Genomic DNA, 20,050 nt, shown 5'->3' on the forward strand with positions numbered 1-20,050 from the left:
AAGTGAAAAGCAGTCACCTCAATAACCCGCGAAAGGAAAGCACACCCATGGACCCATGGTGTAGATTATAACACGACAACTACAACCTAACCATAATTTTGGAGGAAATTAAATGAAACCCCCTTTTTTTCCCAATATTAAATCTTATCCTTTGACGTCTTCTTCTTCAACTGTCTCTCTTCTTCATCTCCACCACAAATCCAAATCCCTACCTTTCAATCATTCATCTTTCTCAATTTCTCTCTCCATTAAATCATCTGCTAGAACTACATTCCCATTTTCTGGAGAAATTAATAATAATTGTACTTGTAATATCAAGAACAAGGTTAAGAGGAGAGCAATTGAATTCGGAAAATTTGATTTTGTATCAAAAATGGTGGTATTTGATCAGTACATTGTTGGGATTTCCATAGTCTCTCTCCTAGGGTTTGTTCTCTTCTTTTCGCTTTTCCGTGACGGTATATATAAGAGCAAGAGAAAAGATAAACTAAATTCCGCCGGAATTCAATCGGAATCTGTTCGGAATTCTGATGAAGTTAGCTCTGTTTCCGACGGACCTGACGTCATCATCGTCGGCGCTGGCGTTGCTGGCGCAGCTCTTGCTTATACCCTTGCTAAGGTGATGCTTATACTACAAATAATTTCCTTTTTATTTTGTTTTTTTATAAAATTTGGAATTATGTTGTTTGCCTGTCAAATTGTTGTTTGAGCAGCGTGGTTGAATATTTATGGATAAAAATTTCCACTTGTAATCAATCAGAGAAAGTTCTGAACTCACATGGGATTTGATTGTTTTTTCTCAACTCTTAGTTTCAATTGAAATTATTGTTATTGGTGATTGTGCAATTTCTGGATTTAGCTTCTTTATATTCAATTGTTTAATCCATTGGACTGTTCTAGTAGCATATATAATTCCCAATATAATATTATACTAGTCAAAGTCGGTTTTGATTCCGGTTATACTAATTGTTTGAAACAATTCATTGGGAATCTACTCGAGTCAACCCCATTTTTTTTTAATGTTTTAAGTAGGAATTCCAAATTGGGGTTAAAAATTTGTGTTTAAGATTTTGTATTTAGGTAAAGCTTAAGTTAGATTACATAAGATTTCACAGCTCACGCGTCTTCATCTCTAGCTGCTAAGAATGGTATGTGGTCCTTGTTACTTTGATAGAATCTGATCAATATGAGATAGACACTCATGAAGGCAGTAACACTTTTCAATTCATTAAATGTTTTGCATATTTTGGATTAAAATCGCTCGTTAGTTTAGGTGATGTCTAGGTTCTGTAATTCATTTGCAAATTTTAGTCTAGAACAAACATTAGATGACATTTGTTGCCTTGTTACAACTCTAGTTATTCTTAATAGGGACTAGAGTGCGCTGTCATGAGCTTATTATCTGAATTTATTGGAACTTATTTTGTTTGCAAAAGCAAAGAATTGTCTATTGTATAGAAAAGAAGACTCTGAAGCTTGTTCTTGCTGAATTTTTGGTTCTATTACCATCACCAAAATTGGAAACATTGAGAAAAGCTGTACGTAGTATGCTTTTTGCTTCATTTTACTGGTGGATTATGATGGATATAATCTATGGACAGATTATGTACCTTTTTTTTTGGATTTCTTATAATCAACCCTTTTCTTGAAGCAAATTAAGGTTTGTTACAATTGTAAGCTCAGTTACTTATTCAATTATATGTTAGAGGTTAGTTGACTTGCATAAGTTCTAGAATTGTTGTTTATTAAAGAAGTTAAAAATTATGGATCACTAGGAAATATAGGAATTTCCAAGTTCCAGTGTGTTGTTGCATGTGTTTGCCTTTGAGCAAGTTTGATGCCTTAAAGCTTAAATTCTACACAAGTAGACTTTGTAGGCTTGCTATAATTTTCATTTCTTCAATGTTTGGGTAATATACATGTAAGGGAAGATACCTCATTGTGTGAGATCTAGGACTGTTGTAGGTTGGCCTAAAGACTATGTTAAGGTAGTGTAAAGCTGTAAATGCCTTAACAGATTGTTTACCTTCTCTGGTTGCAAATGAGGATGTTATTAGCTCCCTTAGTCAGCTTTAAAGGAGTGATTTCATAAAGTGAAATGGAAGACAGTTAGAATATCTTATTGCACCTATAAGGTAAATCTTGGAAATTTTAAGTCGTTTTTTTGCAGTTTATATACGGGCCAAAGTATCTTGTTTTATGCACTCTACTTTTATGTTGCATTTTGCTTATTGGCTTATATATAATTTATTTTGGAGATAAATTTTTTGACCTTTTAGGGTTAAAACTTAAAATTGCAAAAAAAATTGGATCTTGCCCTAGGGCACGCTTAGAAATTTAGAATTGTAAAGTTGTCTCCTTTCTTTCAGTATGGCTTTCCAATCAATTTTTGTGATCTAAATTTGCTAACTTTGATATATATATATATATATATATATATATATATATATATATATATATATATATATATATATATATATATATATATATATATATATATATATATATATATATATATATATATAGGGGAAGGATCCGGTGAGAATAAGTTCATATGTGAGAATTCATACTTATATGAGAACTGATCTAGTATTTAGAACACGTGAGTAAAAATTTAGAACATGCGACTCAAATTTAAATTTAGAACATATGATTAATAATTTAGAACATATGACTAATAATTTTGAACATGTGCTTGAGCAATAATTTAGAACATCTGATTTAAGAATTAGAACATGTGAGTAAAAATTTAAAAAATTTGCTTTATGAAATTTAGAACATATGATTAAAATTTAGAACATCTGATTTAAAATTTAGAACATGTGAATAAAAAATTTAGAACACTTGGTATAAAATATAGAAATTGGGAGTAAAAATATTGAACATATTAGTAAAAATATAGAATATGTGAATAAAAATTGGAACATATGCTTTCGAATTTAGAACATATAACTAAAAATCTTAGAACACACGCAAGTTTTAAAATTTAAAACATATAAGTTAAAATTTCGGAATAAGTCATTCGAAATTTATAACATCTAACTTAACTAATTTATGGTTTAGAACATGTGAGTACTAATTTAGAACATCTGATTTAAAATTTAGAACATAAAAAGTGTTCTCACATAAGAAAAATTCTCACGAGAGCCTCCCCCTATATATATATATATTGCGACTTATAACATGAAATAACTTAGAAAACCTTATAGTCAAATTATCAAATTCTACTGTCAAACGAGGACTATCTGTGTAAAACAAAAGGATTACTTGTTATCTTTTCTCCTCCTCTTTCCTGATCTAGACTTTTGCAGTGATTGCAGGATGGTCGGCGTGTTCATGTGATTGAAAGAGACTTAAGTGAACCTGACAGAATAGTTGGGGAGCTTCTACAGCCAGGAGGATACTTGAAATTGATTGAACTGGGCCTTGAGGGTATGCACAGAATCTGGTTGTGTTTTTATAATAGTCCTGCACGCATGTTTTCCAGAATATTTTACCTTCAATTATTTTCAGCAAGTGATTTGGAGTTTTTCACTGTATTTATTCATCTCAACCTTTCAGACTGCGTTGGGAATATTGATGCACAGAGGGTGGTTGGATATGGTATTTTCAAAGAAGGGAAGAACATAAGAATGTCTTATCCCTTGGAACAATTCCATTCAGATGTGTCTGGGAAGAGCTTTCACAATGGACGTTTCATACAAAGGATGAGAGAAAAGGCTGCTTCTCTTCCCAAGTACTTTTGTTTTCTCTTCACTGTGTTTAATTTGTTTCGTTGAACAAAAGGTTTGCTATCGCATTATCTATTGCACTAATTACTGAATCTCCATTTCCTTCTATTTTGTTCCAGTGTGCGGTTGGAACAGGGAACAGTTACATCATTGCTTGAGTTAAAGGGAATAGTCAAGGGGGTTCACTACAAGACCAAGAATGGTGAGGAGTTGAAGGTCTATGCACCTCTCACAGTTGTCTGTGATGGTTGCTTCTCGAATCTGAGACGTTCTCTTTGTTCACCAAAGGTGATAGTTTCTTCTTAAAGTCTTAATTGGTCATCGATACTCTGTATAGTCTTTCTTTTACGTCTTTAAACTTGAGGATTTAATTTTGATTTACCAAACAAATTATATCTAGCTTTTGCTTTTCCCTGTTAGATGCTTGGCATGCGTCTCTTGCTCACTGTGTCGTCTCATTTCATAGGTTGAAGTGCCTTCACACTTTGTGGGGTTGGTGCTAGAGAACTGCCAATTGCCTTACGCGAATCACGGACATGTTATTTTAGCGGACCCCTCACCTGTTTTGTTTTACCCTATTAGTAGTACAGAAGTCCGTTGCTTGGTTGATGTACCAGCAGGGGATAAGTTGCCTTCTATCGCTAATGGTGAAATGGCCAAGTATCTGAAGACAGTGGTGGCGCCTCAGGTGTGGTGGATATATATATATATATATATATATATATATATATATATATATATATATATATATTATATATATATATATATATATATATATATATATATATATATATATATATATATATATATATATATATATATATATATATATATATATATATATATATGCTATCTTGTTACTTCCTTGTTCTTTTCTTTGGTAATTTGAATCCTTCTGGCATCATGATTCCAACGAGTTATGTTACTGCATCAGGTACCTGCTGAAATTAGAGATTCATTTGTAGCAGCAGTTGACAAGGGGAATATAAGAACAATGCCTAATAGAAGCATGCCTGCTACTCCTCAGCCTACTCCTGGAGCCTTACTATTGGGCGATGCTTTCAACATGCGACATCCTTTAACTGGAGGTGGGATGACAGTGGCATTGTCTGATATTGTTGTACTCCGAAACCTTCTGAGGCCTTTGAAGAACCTAAATGATGCTGATTCGTTGTGCCATTATCTGGAGTCTTTTTACACCTTGCGTAAGGTATATGCATGCATTATGCAAACATGACAACAATTACACACACACATGATATACTCAAAATAAAAATGTGCGTGTGCGTGTGTTTAAACTGGATATGCTAAGTTTTAGATGTCAATTTTTCTTGCAGCCTGTGGCATCTACAATCAACACTTTGGCAGGTGCCTTGTATAAGGTGTTTTGTGCTTCATCTGATGAAGCTCACAAGGAAATGCGTGACGCTTGCTTTGACTATCTTAGCCTTGGAGGAGTATTTTCAAATGGCCCAATTGCTTTACTCTCTGGTCTAAATCCTCGGCCATTGAGCTTAGTAGCTCACTTCTTTGCTGTGGCTATATATGGTGTTGGTCGCCTGTTGATTCCTTTTCCTTCAATAAAGGGACTTTGGCTTGGCATAAGATTGCTATCGGTATGACATCTCCTCTCTAAATGTAGGCTTATTTTAGTCTCATGTTTGTTACACATGTTTTTGTAGCAAATTGCAGCTGAATTTATGCTCTATTTGGCAAACCTACCTGAAAGTATCAAGTTTAATGTAAAAAGGGGGTTATTACTAGTTGAAGTTAAAAACTGTTACATTTGCAATTGTTTTGGTAAAACTAATTGTTGAAGTAGATGAAAATCGCAAACCAAAATCAAAGATCATTATTTTTATAGTTGATATCTGATTCCAGTAGGTACTTATGGACAATGTCAAAATTAGAAATTAAAAATAATGCTGACCAGTACGAGGTGTGCTTCCGTTACAGACCAGTAGCACCTAAACTATTTCCTTTAAATACTAGTAGCCAAATTTAAATACTCTGATCTGTAGCTGTTTATTTTACCTTAGCTTAGCTGGAATGACTGCCAAAGACTTTGATTCCAGTCTCTTGTGAGAACCTTCATAGTTGTGGCTGCCTTTTTGTTTCCTTTTGCTTGCTATGGTCAATGAAGAATACTACGCATTTCTATTGCCAATTTGATTGACAAAACTGTTAATCTCTTTTGCAGGGTGCAGCCGGCATCATCTTTCCCATAATGAAGGCAGAGGGACTTAGGCAAATGTTTTTCCCTTCAACTGTTCCAGCATATCATAGGCGTATTCATGTAAAGTGATGCTTCTAAAACAGTAAAGAAGATAGTTCACGCATCCAAAATTGGCTGCTATGGTGCTGAATATACTAGTCTCTTTGAAAGTTAATCAGGCTTGTTCTTTATAAGCTGCTATTAAGAGCAAACCGGAGTTAATTGTATTAAGATACCACTTCTATTTATCGAACTTCATTCATGATTATCAAGGCTGTCATAAACTGATTTATATGTATATTTTTCCATTATGAATGTTATACTTTCTTCTTTTTTTATTTCTATTTACTTTTTGGATCCAAAAGTTTTTTTCAACCATATACGAAGTACTATTACTCGTACTAGTATACTACTTGCTGGTTCTTGGTCTATAACAAAGTAATGCGTTTTTTGTATTTATTTTTTAATTATTTGGTTTTTCGTTTAAATACTGTATTATTCATTAGGCAGGTGATGGATGGTGGAGGTCCATTTGTTTCAATACAACGCCAGATTGCTACCTGCTATAGCTAATAATATGTGCTATTCCCATAAAAACAATAAACAAGGACTACAGTCAGACAAAGATGCTGCATATATTAAGGGATAAAGCTTGGTTAGTGTATGTATGTTGTGAGGGCGTAAGGCAGTAGCAAGCAATATCAATGGACCCCAGAGCTAAAGGAGGCATTCTCAGGAGATGTAGGATTTCTGAAACGATTGTCCAAGGCCGTTCTCTTTCCTCTTGAATTTCTGAATTAAGAGCTCTAATTTTTTTGTTCACTATCTACTGAAACCACCACAAACCAAATATCAGAACAATCGAGTCAATATTCTGAAGCTGGAGCTGGCACTAATGAAGTTGTGTTAAAGAAGACGGTCAAATTGATTTTTCGACATTACTATGGCTTGATCCAACTGCACCCAGGTTGCTTTATAACTCGAACTGTTTTCATCAATTCCCTAACTTGAGCTGCATCTTCCCATTGTCCAGCATTTGCATGAATATTTGACAGCAATACATAAACTGCTGGGTCGTTTTTCTCAGTTTGAAGAAGCAACCCAGCAACAATCCTTCCCAGCCTTACATTTCCATAGACTGCACATGCACTAAACAGAGTCCACCAAATATTCGGATTAGCCTTGTAATCCTCACTCTCAATTAGTCTCTCCATCTCATCAATGTATCCAGCTCGTCCTAGCAGGTCTACAAGGCAAGAAAAGTGATCTATTCCAGGTTCCAACCCATAATCATTAATCATTGCATTAAATATGCGAATGCCATCGCAAATTAAACCAGCACGACAACAAGCAGATAAAACAGCAGTAAAAGTGGCTTGGTCAGGTTTAAGCCCAATCTCATTATGCATCAATGTGAAGTACCTGACAGCTAGTTTCCCTTCTCCATATTGTGCTAATGCAGAGATTATGGCATTCCAACTCACAATGTTCTTTGTGATCATGCATTTAAATACCTTAACAGACCAATCCAGAAGCCCGCATTTTGCATACATGGTGATGAGGCCATTCCCCAAGGAGATTTCATTTAGAAATAAACGTCTTAGGATATAGCAATGGACCTGCTTTCCATGACTTAAGGCTGAGACGCTGGAACAGATGCTCAATACAATAGTTAAAGTGTATACATCTGGTCTGATTTTTGACTTCTGTAGCTGAAGAAACAGTTCAAGAGCTTGCACAGGGTATCCATTTAACAAGAATCCCGAGATAATTGCATTCCAGGTAATCAGATTCTTAGAGTGCATGCTGCAGAATATTTGACAGGCCAGATCAATGTCACCTTGCTTAGAGCATGCAGACACCAAAGCATTAATAACTTCACTTGTTAAACTGAGGCCATTTTTCATCACAAGGGCATAGATCATCTGGACAATTTCTAAGCTACCTGAGCTAGATAAGAGGGCTCCGATTGTATACTCGTCTGGAACAAACCCAATCCTCTGCATTTTCATGTAAGTTGAGATTGCTAATTGAATATCATTGTTATGAGCATATCCAGCTATCATAGTGTTCCATGAAACAACATCCTTCACTTCCAATTTTTCAAACATTTTTCTAACAGAATCTAACAGCCCATGCTCAGCATACATGGCCATGGCAGCATTGCTCACAGCTGTGCAAGGTTCATAACCTGCCTTTACAGCCTGAGCATGTAACTGGAGGCACATGTCGAGAACCAAACCCGAGCTCATAAGGCTCACAAAAGTTAATTCAGTAGGTCTTAATCGAGCCTCTAACATTTCTTGAAATATAACCAAAGCCTCTTCCTTCCTCTCAAGACTTGCTAACCCATTGATCATTGCATTATAGGTAATCACATCGCGCACCATCTCATCTGCATCTTCAAAAAATTTACGAGCATCAATGGAATTTCCAGTGTTAAAATACATTGTAAGCAAAGAATTCACCACCGAGCTCCAACCCAAACACCCACTCTTAAACACCAACGAATGCACTTGCTTCCCAAAGCCATGTAATTCGACAACAGAACACAAGCTAAGAACGCAAGCAAAAGTGTAATTGTCATGCCTCACACCCAACATATGCATTCTCCCAAACAATTCAAATGCAATATCATCATACCCAATTTCAGAACAACCAGTAATTACAGCATTCCAAGGCGCAATATTTCTCACAGGCATTTCATCAAGCAGTTGGCAGGCATAATCAACCTGACCCAACTTAGTATATGCCGATAACAAAGTAGTCCAAGAGTAATTATCAGGGGAACCCAATTCAGAAAACACAGTTTTGACAGAACCCAAGTCCTCAGTTTTGGCATAGAGTGAAAGGAGAGTGTTTGAGACATGGGGGAAAGCTTTAAGTCCAGTGAAAATGGCATGAGCATGAAGCTGGTTTCCAAATCTGGAGTTGGGTATGTTGGCAGAGGCAGTAAGAGCAGAAGAGAGAGAATAATGATCTGGGTTCAAGCCATCAGATGAATGGATTTGCAGGAAAAGAGAGAGACAATCATGGTGACGATTTGAGCGGGTAAGTTTCGACAATTGGGAGTTGAGTTTTATGAGTTGTTTTGCTACAAGTTTGGCTCTTTGGGTGTGGCATACCAAATTCATCAGCTTGTTGCATGAGTCAAGAGCTAATCACACCTACTAGTATTAGTAACGATATCAATGCTAATCAAAGTTATCAAACACATCTCCTACGCCGCAAATTTGGCGGGTTTGGGCAGCAATTTTGGGTTGGGCATCAATTTTTGGCCTATATAGCTCAAAGTTTGCTCTTTTATATTTCAGACATAAAGTTTTCGATCTAGCTCACTATTAGGTCGGAAATGAGATTATTTAGCCAACAACGTGAACTGACTCATAATCACATCTATATTACATTATTACTCGAATATAGAATTGGCGATTTTTAACATAATGCGATTGATTAATGTTTCAAATAATAATAATAAAAAAAAAATGATATGATCACACAAGTCACAAAGAGAAACTCGAATCCAACATAACACGAGCACAAATCAAGCCTAAATCTAAGCCAAACAAGTATACCACTCGTATTGTTTAAGAAAACAAAACATGCTATTCATACGTGTACTATTTCTTTTTTTTCTTTTTTTTTGAAACCACGAGTAGAGCTATCAATTCGGTAAACGGGTCAGGTTTGGACCGGGTCAACTCAGGTCGGGTCAATTCAAATTAATTCCATAACCTATGCGGTTCGGGTTTGGGTTGGGTCATGCTTGAATCGGGTCACGTCGGGTCATACTTCTTATCGGGTATGGGTCGGGTTTAAGTCGGGTTAATAACAGGTCGAGTTACATTTGGGTCGGGTAAACAATAGGTATGGTTTGAATCGGGCTTTCACGGGTTAAAACGGGTTAGGGTAATTCTCGAGTTCGAGTCGGGTTCGGTTCAAGTCAATAATTTGCATGTTAGAATCAAATTGGGTCATTATCGGGTTTGAGTCGGGTTTGGTTCAAGTCAATAATTTGCGAATTAAAATCAGGTCAGTCATTCTCGAGTTCAAGTCGGGTTCGGTTCAAGTCAATAATTTGCTGGTTGTAATCAGGTTGGGTGATTTCCAAGTTGGGTCATTCTCGGATGCAAGTCGAGTTATGTTCAAGTCAATAAGTTGCAGGTTACAATCAGGTCGGGTCATTTCTAAGTCAGGTCATACTCGGGTTCAACTAACTATAAATAGATAATTATCATTTTTATCAAGCTAATTATTTCCTATGACTATAATATATGTGGAAATATACTAGGGAACTATAGTCTATAATTTAGGAAAATAACTATCTCCTTTGATCATGCAACAAATATATACTATATTTAACACTTAAATTTGAGGATGATGTTCCTTTCTTTTTTGGCCTGGACCGACTTGGTCTCCCAAGATTAAATGCTTTGATCAACAATAATAAGGTGGCCATAGTAGGCTTTTAAAGTGATTATTATATGTTGGTCATAATAAGGAACCAAATATGATCATTATATGTTGTTATAAATGTTCATAGTAGACTTGAATTAATGAAATCCGTGCAAGTTGTAAACTGGTAATTAAATTGGCCGTTTAAAGTCAAATTGGATGGTTCCACCAACCCAATTGGACTCCTGGAGGTTATTAGAGAACATGGTAAACATTTCAACAATTTTCATTTCCGGGCGAAAAAAAGTCAAAAAATTCCAAAATTTAAATCCACGCTTTTTGAGATATTTTGTAGGTTTCGAGGCACGATGTCGAAAATCCTTGAGATTTTAAGAGATACATCTCGGGGCCATATAATGCCGTTTGGAAACACATATGATCATTATATGTTGTCATAAATGTTCGTGGTAGGCTTTAGTTAATGAAATCGGTGCAAGTTGTAAACCGGTAAATTGGTCGTTTAAAGGCAAATTGGATGGTTCCACCCATGCAATTCAACTCCCGGAGGTTATTAGGGACCATGCAAAACATTTCAACAATTTTTATTAACAGGCGAAAAAAGTCAAAAAATTTCAAAATTAAAGACTAATATCCATGCTTTTTAAAAAATTTTGAAGGTTTCGGGGCCCGGTGTCGAAAAGGCTTGAGATTTTAGGGGATACATCTTGGAGTCATGTAATGTCGTTTAGAAGCATAAATGATCATTATATGCTGTCATAAATTTTCATGGTAAGCTTGAATTAATGAAATCGGTGCAAGTTGTAAATCGATAAATTGGTCGTTTTAAGGAAAATTGGGTGGTTCTACCCAACCAATTAGACTCCCGGAGAGTATTAGGGATCATGGTAAACATTTAGGCAATATTTATTTCTATGAAAAAAAGGTCAAAAAATTCCAAAATTGAAGGCTATATCCACGTTTTTTGAGAAATTTTGGAATTTCCGGGCCCGGTGTCGAAAATGCTTGAGATTTTAGGAGATACATCTTGGGGTCATATAATGCCGTTTAGAACTATATATGATCATTATATGTTGTAATAAATGTTCGTGGTAGGCTTGAATAAATGAAATCAGTGCAAGTTGTAAATCGGTAAATTGGCCGTTTAAAGGCATATTGGATGATTCTACCCAACCAATTGGACTCCCAGAGGGTAGTAGGGACCATGGTAAACATTTCGGCAATTTTAATTTCCGGACAAAAAAAAGTCAAAAAAATCCAAAACTGAAGACTAATATCCACGCTTTTTGAGTAATTTAAGAGGTTTCAGGGCACGGTGTCGAAAAGCCTTGAAATTCTACGAGATAAATATAAGGGTCATATAATTTCATTTGGAACCATATATGATCATTATTTGTTGTCATAAATGTTTGTGGTTGACTTTTATTAATGAAATCGGTGTAAGTTGTAAATCGATAAATTGGACGTTTAAAGGCAAATTGGATGGTTCCACCCACCCAATTGGACTCTTGGAGGGTATTAGGTACCATTGTAAACATTTTGGAATTTTTTTTTTCCTGGCGAAAAATAGTCAAAAAATTAAAAATTGAAGGCTAAAATCCACGCTTTTTGAGAAATTTTGGAGATTTACGGGCCCGTTCTCGAAAAGTCTTGAAAATCTATGGGATACGTATTGGGGTAATATAATTCCCTTTAGAACCATATATGATCATTATTTGTTTTCATAAATGGTCATGGTTGACTTGTAATAATGAAATCGATGAAAGTTGTAAACCGGTAAATTGACGTTTAATAGCAAATTGGATATGGTTCCAACACCCCAATTGGACTCCCGAAGGGTAACAGTGAACATGGTAAATATTTCGGCAATTTTTTATTTCGGGCGAAAAATGGTCAAAAGATTCCAAAATTGAAGGCTAATTATCCAAGCTTTTTGAAAAATTTTGGAGATTTCAGGGCCCGTTGTCGAAAAGTCTCGAAAATCTATGTGATACATCTCGGGGTCATATAATGCCGTTTGCAACCATATATAATCATTATTTGTTGTCATAAATGGTTGTGGTTGGCTTGTATTAATGAAATCGGTGAAAGTTGTAAACTGGTAAAATTGGTCGTTTAAAGGCAAATTGGATGGTTCCAACCACCCAATTGGACTCCCGGAGGGTTTAAGGGATCATGGTAAAAATTTCAACAATTTTTATTTCTGGGCGAAAAATAGTCAAAAAATTCCAAAATAGAAGACTAATATCCACGCTTTTTGAGAAATTTTGGTGGTTTCGGGGCCCGGTGTCGAAAAGTCTTGTAATTCTATGGGATGCATCTTGGGGTCTTATAATTCCGTATGAAACCATATATGATCATTAAATGTTGTCATAAATGTTCGTGGTTGGCTTGAGTTAATGAAATTGGTGCATGTTGTAAACCGGTAAATTAGTCGTTTAAAGACAAATTAGAAGGTTCCACCCACCCAATTGGACTCGTGGAGGGTAATTGAGACCACGTTAAACATTTCAGCAATTTTTATTTCCGGGCGAAAAAAGTCAAAAAAATTCTAAAATTGAAGGCTAATATGAACGCTTTTTGAGAAATTTATGAGTTTTCAGGACTCGGTTTCGAAAATTCTTGAAATTTTAGAGAATAAATCTCGGGGTCATACAATGTTATTTGGAATCATATATGATTATTATTTGTTGTCATAAATGTTCGTGATAGGCTTGAATTAATGAAATCGCTGTAAGTTGTAAACTGGTAAATTGGTCATCTAAAGACAAATTGGATGGTTCAACCCACCCATTGGACTCACAGAGGGTATTTGGGATCAGGGTAAAAATTTAGGAAATTTTTATTTTCGTTTGAAAAATAGTAAAAAAAAAATCAAAAATTGAAAGCTTCAGGTCCCTAAGTCGAAAAGTCTTGAAATTCTATGTGATACATATCGGGGTCATATAATGTCGTTTGGCACTATATATGATTATTATTTGTTGTCATAAATGTTCATGGTTAGCTTGAATTAATGAAATTGGTGTAAGTTGTAAACCGGTAAATTGGTCGTTTAAAGGCGAATTGGATGGTTCCACCCACCCAATTGGACTCCCGGAGGGTATTAGGGACTATGGTAAACATTTCGGTAATCTTTTTTACGGGCGAAAAGTAGTCAAAAAATTCCAAAATTGAAGGCTAATATCCACGCTTTTTGAGAAATTTTGAAAGTTTCAGGGTCCGGTGTCAAAAGTCTCGAAATTCTATGTGATACATCTCGGGATCATATAATGCTGTTTGGAACCATATATAATCATTATTTGTTGTCATAAATGTTGTGGTTGGCTTGTATTAATGAAATCGAAGAAAGTTATAAATCGGTAAATTGGTCGTTTAAAGGCAGAATGGATGGTTCCAACCACCCAATTGGACTCCCGGAGGGTATTTTCGTCCATGGTAAACATTTTGGCAATTTTTATTTCCGGGCGAAAAATAGTCAAAAATTCCAAAATAGAAGGCTATATCCACGCTTTTTGAAAAATATTGAAGGTTTCGGGGCCCGGTTTCGAAAAGTCTTGAAATACAATGTGATACATCTCGGGGTCATATAATTTCGTTTGGAACCATATATGATCATTATTTGTTGTCATAAATGGTCGTGGTTGGCTTGTATTAATAAAATCGGTGAAAGTTGTAAACCGGTAAATTGGTCGTTTAAAGGAAAATTGGATGGTTCCAACCACCCAATTGGAATCCCGGAGGGTATTATGGACCATGGTAAACAATTCAGCAATTTTTATTTCCAGGCGAAAATTAGTCAAAAAATTCCAAAATAGAAGGCTTAATGTCTACGCTTTTTTAGAAATTTTGGTGGTTTCGGGGCCCGGTGTCGAAAAGTCTTGTATTTCTAAGGGATACATCTTGGGGTCTTATAATACCATATGGAACCATATATGATCATTAAATGTTGTCATAAATGTTCGCGGTTAATTTTAATTAATGAAATCGGTGCATGTTGTAAACCGGTAAGTTAGTCGTATAAAGGCAAATTAGAAGGATTCACCCACCCAATTGGACTCCCGGAGGTTATTAGGGACCATGTTAAACATTTCGGAAGTTTTTATTTACGGGCGAAAAATAGTCAAAAAATTCCAAAATTGAAGGCTAATATATCCACGCTTTTTGAGAAATTTTGAAGGTTTCGGGGCTGGGTGTCGAAAAGTTTCGAAATTCTATTTGATACATCTCAGGGTCATATAATTCCGTTTGGAACCATATATAATCATTATTTGTTGTCATAAATGGTCGTGGTTGGCTTGTATTAATGAAATCAGTGTAAGTCGTAAACCGGTAAATTGGTTGTTTAAAGGGAAATTGGATGGTTCAAACCACCCAATTGGACTCCCGAAGAGTATTAGTGACCATGGTGAACATTTAGGCTATTTTTGTTTTCGGATGAAAAATAGTCAAAAAATTCCAAAATTGAAGGCTAATATCCAAGCTTTTTGAGAAATTTTGGAGGTTTCGGGGCCCGGTGTCAAAAAGTCTTGAAATTCTATGGGATACATATTGGGGTAATATAATGTCGTTTGGAACCATATATGATCATTATTTGTTGTCATACATGTTCATGGTTGGCTTGAATTAATGAAATCGATGTAAGTTGTAAACCAATAAATTGGCCGTTTAAAGGCAAATTGGATGGTTCCACCACCCAATTGGACTCCCGGAGAGTATTAGGGACCATGGTAAACATTTCGGCAATTTTTATTTTCGGGTGAAAAATAGGCAAAAAAATTCTAAATTGAAAGGTTACTATCCATGCTTTTTAAGAAATTTTGGTGGTTTCGGGGCCCGGTGTCGAAAAGTCTTGTAATTCTATGGGATACATCACGGAATCATATAATGTTGTTTGGAACCATATATTATCATTATTTGTTGTCATAAATGTTCGTGGTTTGCTTGAATTAATGAAATCGGTGTAAGTTGTAACCCGGTAAATTGGTCGTTTAAAGACAAATTGGATGGTTCCACCCACCCAATTGGACTCCCGGAGGGTATTAGGGACCATGGTAAATATTTCGGCAATTTTTATTTCCGGGACAAAAATAGTCGAAAAATTCTAAAATTGAAAGCTAATATCCACGCTTTTTAAGAAATTTTGGAGGTTTCAGGGCCTTGTGTCGAAAAGTCTTGAAATTCTATGGGATACATATTGGGGTAATATAATGCCGTTTGGAACCATATAGGATCATTATTTGTTGTCATAAATGGTCGTGGTTGGCTTGTATTAATGTAATTGGTGAAAGTTGTATACTGGTAAATTGGTCGTTTAAAGGCAAATTGGATGGTTCCAACCACGAAATTGGACTTCCGGAGGGTATTAGCAACCATGGTAAACATTTTGGAAATATTTATTTTCTGGGGAATAATAGTAAAAAAATTCCAAAATTGAAGGCTAATATTCACACTTTTTGAGAAATTTTGAAGGTTTCAGGGCCTGGTGTCGAAAAGTCACGAAATTCTATGTTATACATCCCGGGGTCATATAATGCTGTTTGGAACCATATATAATCATTATTTGTTGTCATAAATGGTCGTGGTTGGCTTGCATTAATGAAATCGGTGAAAGTTGTAAACCGGTAAATTGGTCGTTTAAAGGCAGATTGGATGGTTCCAACCACCCAATTGGAGTTCCGGAGGGTATTAGTGACCATGTAAAATATTTTGGCAATTTTTATTTTCGGGCGAAAAATAGTCAAAAAATTCTAAAATTGAAGGTTAGTAATATCCACGCTTCTTGAGAAATTTTGGTGGTTTCGGGGCCCGGTGTCGAAAAGTCTCGAAATTCTATGTTATACATCTCGGGGTTATTTAATTTCATTTGGAACCATATGATCATTATTTGTTGTCATAAATTGTCGTGGTTGGCTTGTATTAATGAAATCGGTGAAAGTTGTAAACCGGTAAATTGGTCGCTTAAAGGCAAATTGGAGGGTTCTAACCAACCAATTGGAGTCTTGGAGGATATTATCGACCATGGTAAACATTTTGGAATTTTTTTTTTGGGCGAAAAAATAGTATAAAAATTCCAAAATTGAAGGCTAATATCCACGTTTTTTGAGAAATATTGAAGGTTTCGGGGCCCGGTGTCGAAAAGTCCTGATATTGTATGTGATATATCTCGAGGTCATATAATGCCGTTCGGAACCATATATGATCATTATTTGTTGACATAAATGTTCGTGGTTGGCTTGTATTGATGAAATTGGTTAAAGTCGTAAACCGGTAAATTGGTCGTTTAAAGGCAAATTGAATGGTTCCAACCACCCAATTGGACTCCCAAAGGGTATTACTGACCATGGTAAACATTTCGGCAATTTTTATTTCCGGGCTAAAAATAGGCAAAAAATTCTACAATTGAAAGCTAATATCCACGCTTTTTGAGAAATTTTGGAGGTTTCGGGACCAGTTGTCGAAAAGTCTTGAAATTCTATAGGATACATATTGGGGTAATTGTAGACACCCAAACTTGTCTCCCCAAAACAAAACCCAGTGATGAGTACCTTTCGCGTCGAATCATGATCGAATGAAGCGAAAGTGTGGAAAATTTAGTGTTGCGGATAGTTTTAATTTCTTTTCTCTTCTCTTTGTTTTTAAAAACTTATTTTAAGAAAACAGCCAATCCAGTTTGGTTGGTCCATGATATGGGTCCAATAGTAGTGTAGTTGGATGGGGCTTGACAAGAGCTTTCCAACGATATATTATAAGCCCAATTCCGATGAATATTGAGGAAGTTATGGCCAATTTATTAAACTGGGCCTGGTTTGAGCCTTATATGCGGCCCAATGATCTAAGGGAGGGCCTAATATGATTTATCATTCCTAATGCAATTAGGAATGGTTTTAGTCCTCTAGATTCTTCTAGAAGGTTCTTTTCATTCCTAATTCAATTAGCATTGATAAATTGACTTTTCAGAGTTTTAATTAAAATCAAAAAGCATTTTCGAGGAAAAGATACGATTTTATCCTCCAGTACGGCAAACTTATCTGATTTTCGAAAACGCGTCAAAAACAGGACTAGCGCCTGACGCCAGGAATTGGCGCCTGGCACTAGGACCTGGCGCCTGGCGCTAGATTGGCGCCAGGCGCCAATCAGCTGGTGCTGGCGCCAGCTCTGTTTCACGTGCGCCAATACTCTGTTTTGTTAATTTTATCTTTTGCCTAATTTTCTCTATAAATAATGACGTAAAAACTCCGTTTTCATTCACCTACAATCAGTTTTCATTCGCAATCATCAATTCTCTCGTTCTCCTTTCATTCATCTTTCTCTCTACAACTAGCTTTTACATACAAAATTCCGCATTCACAAGATCTAGAAACACCTAGCCATATTCTAAGTTGCCTTCGCCCTTGACGTGAAAAGTTTAATTTCTGAGGGTTTGGTCCCAAATCTCTATTTCAATTATTTAATTTAATTGTTTGTTTTATTATTTTCCTTGAAGTTACTAACGTGTGTATTTTGTTATTAGAAAGAGGTACGAGGCATCAAAGTAAGTATTTTAATTGATTTTTATTGATGTTATGATGTAGAAATCATGTTTAAATTGTTATTATGGTATTCCTAGTACCATGTCTAGGGTAATTTTAATATTAAATATGACTGTTACGATGCTTCCTATGTTCTCCTTAATATTTATGATTGTTAGTATCATGTTAGGGTTAAAGATTTGATTTTTATTGCTTAGTGACATGCTAGGAATTGTTATTAATCTTGTTAGTATCATGCCTAGGATCTTGCTATTATTATGCTTTAATATTAACATGAACATGATTATGATTATAATTGTTATAATTTATGATGATTATGAATATTATTATTAATATGATGATTATTTTATTTATTATTATTATTATTATGATTATAATTATTATTTATTATTTTGATTATTATTATGTTGCTTGATCACCCTTTTATGCATGTTTAAAGGGAATTTGTACTTGTAATCACGCTTAATAAGATAATTAATAATCTTGTTTAGGGTTAATTTGATTATAATTTCAAGTGATCGCCAATAATAGTTTATTTGTGCATTATATTCAACCAACATAGATTAAACAGGTTTAGGGTTAATCCTATTGATTGTATGTTAATTGAAAAGCGCACATGAATACGATCAGAACAAAGTAGAGGCCTATTATTAGGGCAGGTTCAATCTCTTTTAGGTTGGATTTGTACCTTCATCCCCGAACCCTTATCTGGTTCTAGACCTTATGGAGTTGACGATCTCATGGATCGTTAAGGGGTGTAACCTTCACCCTGTGAGCGGTTTACAAGTTCCTAAAACTTGTTGGCGACTCTTTTGCTCTATCTTCTTCCGTTTTGGACGCCACCGTACTTTAGTGTATGATCACATTGGGGTTCGAGCTAGGGGTTAACGTTTGGAACCATATATGATCATTATTTGTTGTCATAAATGGTCGTGGTTGGCTTGTATTAATAAAATCGGTGAAAGTTGTAAACCGGTAAATTGGTCGTTTAAAGGCAAATTGGATGGTTCCAACCACCCAATTGGACTCCCGGAGGGTATTAGGGACCATGGTAAACATTTCAGCAATTTTTATTTATGGGCGAAAAATAGTCAAAAAATTCCAAAATAGAAGGCTAATATCTACGCTTTTTTAGAAATTTTGGTGGTTTCGGGTCCCGCTGTCAAAAAGTATTGTAATTATGTGGGATACATCTTGGGGTCTTATAATGCCATATGGAACCATATATGATCATTAAATGTTGTCATAAATATTCGTGGTTGGCTTGAATTAATGAAATCGGTGCATGTTGTAAACCGGTAAATTAGTCGTTTAAAGGCAAATTAGAAGGTTCCACCCACCCAATTGGACTCCTAGGGACCATGTTAAACATTTCAGAAATTTTTATTTTCGGGCGAAAAAAACAGTCAAAAAATTCTAAAATTGAAGGCTAATATGCACGCTTTTTGAGATTTTTTTGAGTTTTCAGGACTCGGTTTCAAAAATTCTTGAAATTTTAGAGAATAAATCTAGGGGTTATATAATGTTGTTTAAAATCATATATGATTATTATTTGTTGTCATAAATGTTTGTGGTAGGCTTGAATTAATGAAATCGTTGTAAATTGTAAACCGGTAAATTGGTCATCTAAAGACAAATTGGATGGTTCAACCCACCCAATTGGAGTCACAGAGGGTATTTATTTGGGATCAGGGTAAACATTTCGGCAATTTTCATTTTCGTTTGAAAAATTGTAAATAAAAATTCCAAAATTGAAGGTTAATATCCACGTTTTTGAAAAATTTTAAAAGTTTCGGGTCCCTGTGTCGAAAAGTTTTGAAATTTTATGTGATACATCTCGGGTTCATATAATGCCGTTTGGAACCATACATGATCATTAATTGTTGTCCTAAATGTTCGTGGTTGAATTTTATTAATGAAATCGGTGTAAGTTGTAAACCGGTAAATTGGTCGTTTAAAGGCAAATTGGATGGTTCCAACCCCCCAATTGGACTCCCAAAGGATATTAGTGATTATGGTAAACATTTCGGCAATTTTTGTTTCCGGGCGAAAAATAGTCAAAAAATTCCAAAATTGAACGCTTAATATCCACGCTGTTTGAGAAATTTTGGAAGTCTTGAGGCCTTGTGTCAAAAAGTCTTGAAATTCTATGGGATACATTT

The 20,050-nt window shown here is 35.3% G+C and overlaps 2 protein-coding genes across 2 annotated transcripts; one reads left to right on the plus strand and one right to left on the minus strand.

The window, feature by feature from the left end:
* Positions 1 to 97: 97 nt before the first annotated feature.
* On the plus strand, positions 98 to 6,214 carry LOC110682470 (squalene epoxidase 3-like). The gene is made up of 8 exons (XM_021858808.1): positions 98 to 619; positions 3,321 to 3,432; positions 3,562 to 3,736; positions 3,851 to 4,019; positions 4,198 to 4,419; positions 4,666 to 4,941; positions 5,069 to 5,347; positions 5,932 to 6,214. Exons 1-8 carry the CDS (start codon positions 113 to 115, stop codon positions 6,034 to 6,036), a joined length of 1,845 nt encoding a protein of 614 aa, XP_021714500.1. The 5' UTR covers positions 98 to 112; the 3' UTR covers positions 6,037 to 6,214.
* Positions 6,215 to 6,387: 173 nt separating this feature from the next.
* Positions 6,388 to 10,064, minus strand: LOC110682469 (pentatricopeptide repeat-containing protein At3g49740-like). Its single transcript, XM_021858807.1, has one exon. The coding sequence runs from the start codon at positions 9,078 to 9,080 to the stop codon at positions 6,888 to 6,890; it is 2,193 nt and encodes a 730-aa protein (XP_021714499.1). The 5' UTR covers positions 9,081 to 10,064; the 3' UTR covers positions 6,388 to 6,887.
* Between the last annotated feature and the right edge of the window lie 9,986 nt (positions 10,065 to 20,050).

The sequence above is a fragment of the Chenopodium quinoa genome, unplaced genomic scaffold (genome assembly GCF_001683475.1).
Source record: "Chenopodium quinoa cultivar QQ74 unplaced genomic scaffold, ASM168347v1, whole genome shotgun sequence".
NCBI lineage: Eukaryota > Viridiplantae > Streptophyta > Magnoliopsida > Caryophyllales > Amaranthaceae > Chenopodium > Chenopodium quinoa.

Excerpts from the sequence above, each read along its gene's own strand:
- LOC110682470 (XM_021858808.1), top strand. The coding sequence starts at position 113 with ATGAAACCCCCTTTTTTTCCCAATATTAAATCTTATCCTTTGACGTCT. Across the intron at positions 3,433-3,561 it reads GATTGAACTGGGCCTTGAGG|ACTGCGTTGGGAATATTGAT; the intron begins GTATGCACAGAA and ends TCAACCTTTCAG. Across the intron at positions 5,348-5,931 it reads TTGGCATAAGATTGCTATCG|GGTGCAGCCGGCATCATCTT; the intron begins GTATGACATCTC and ends TCTCTTTTGCAG.
- LOC110682469 (XM_021858807.1), bottom strand. The coding sequence starts at position 9,080 with ATGAATTTGGTATGCCACACCCAAAGAGCCAAACTTGTAGCAAAACAA.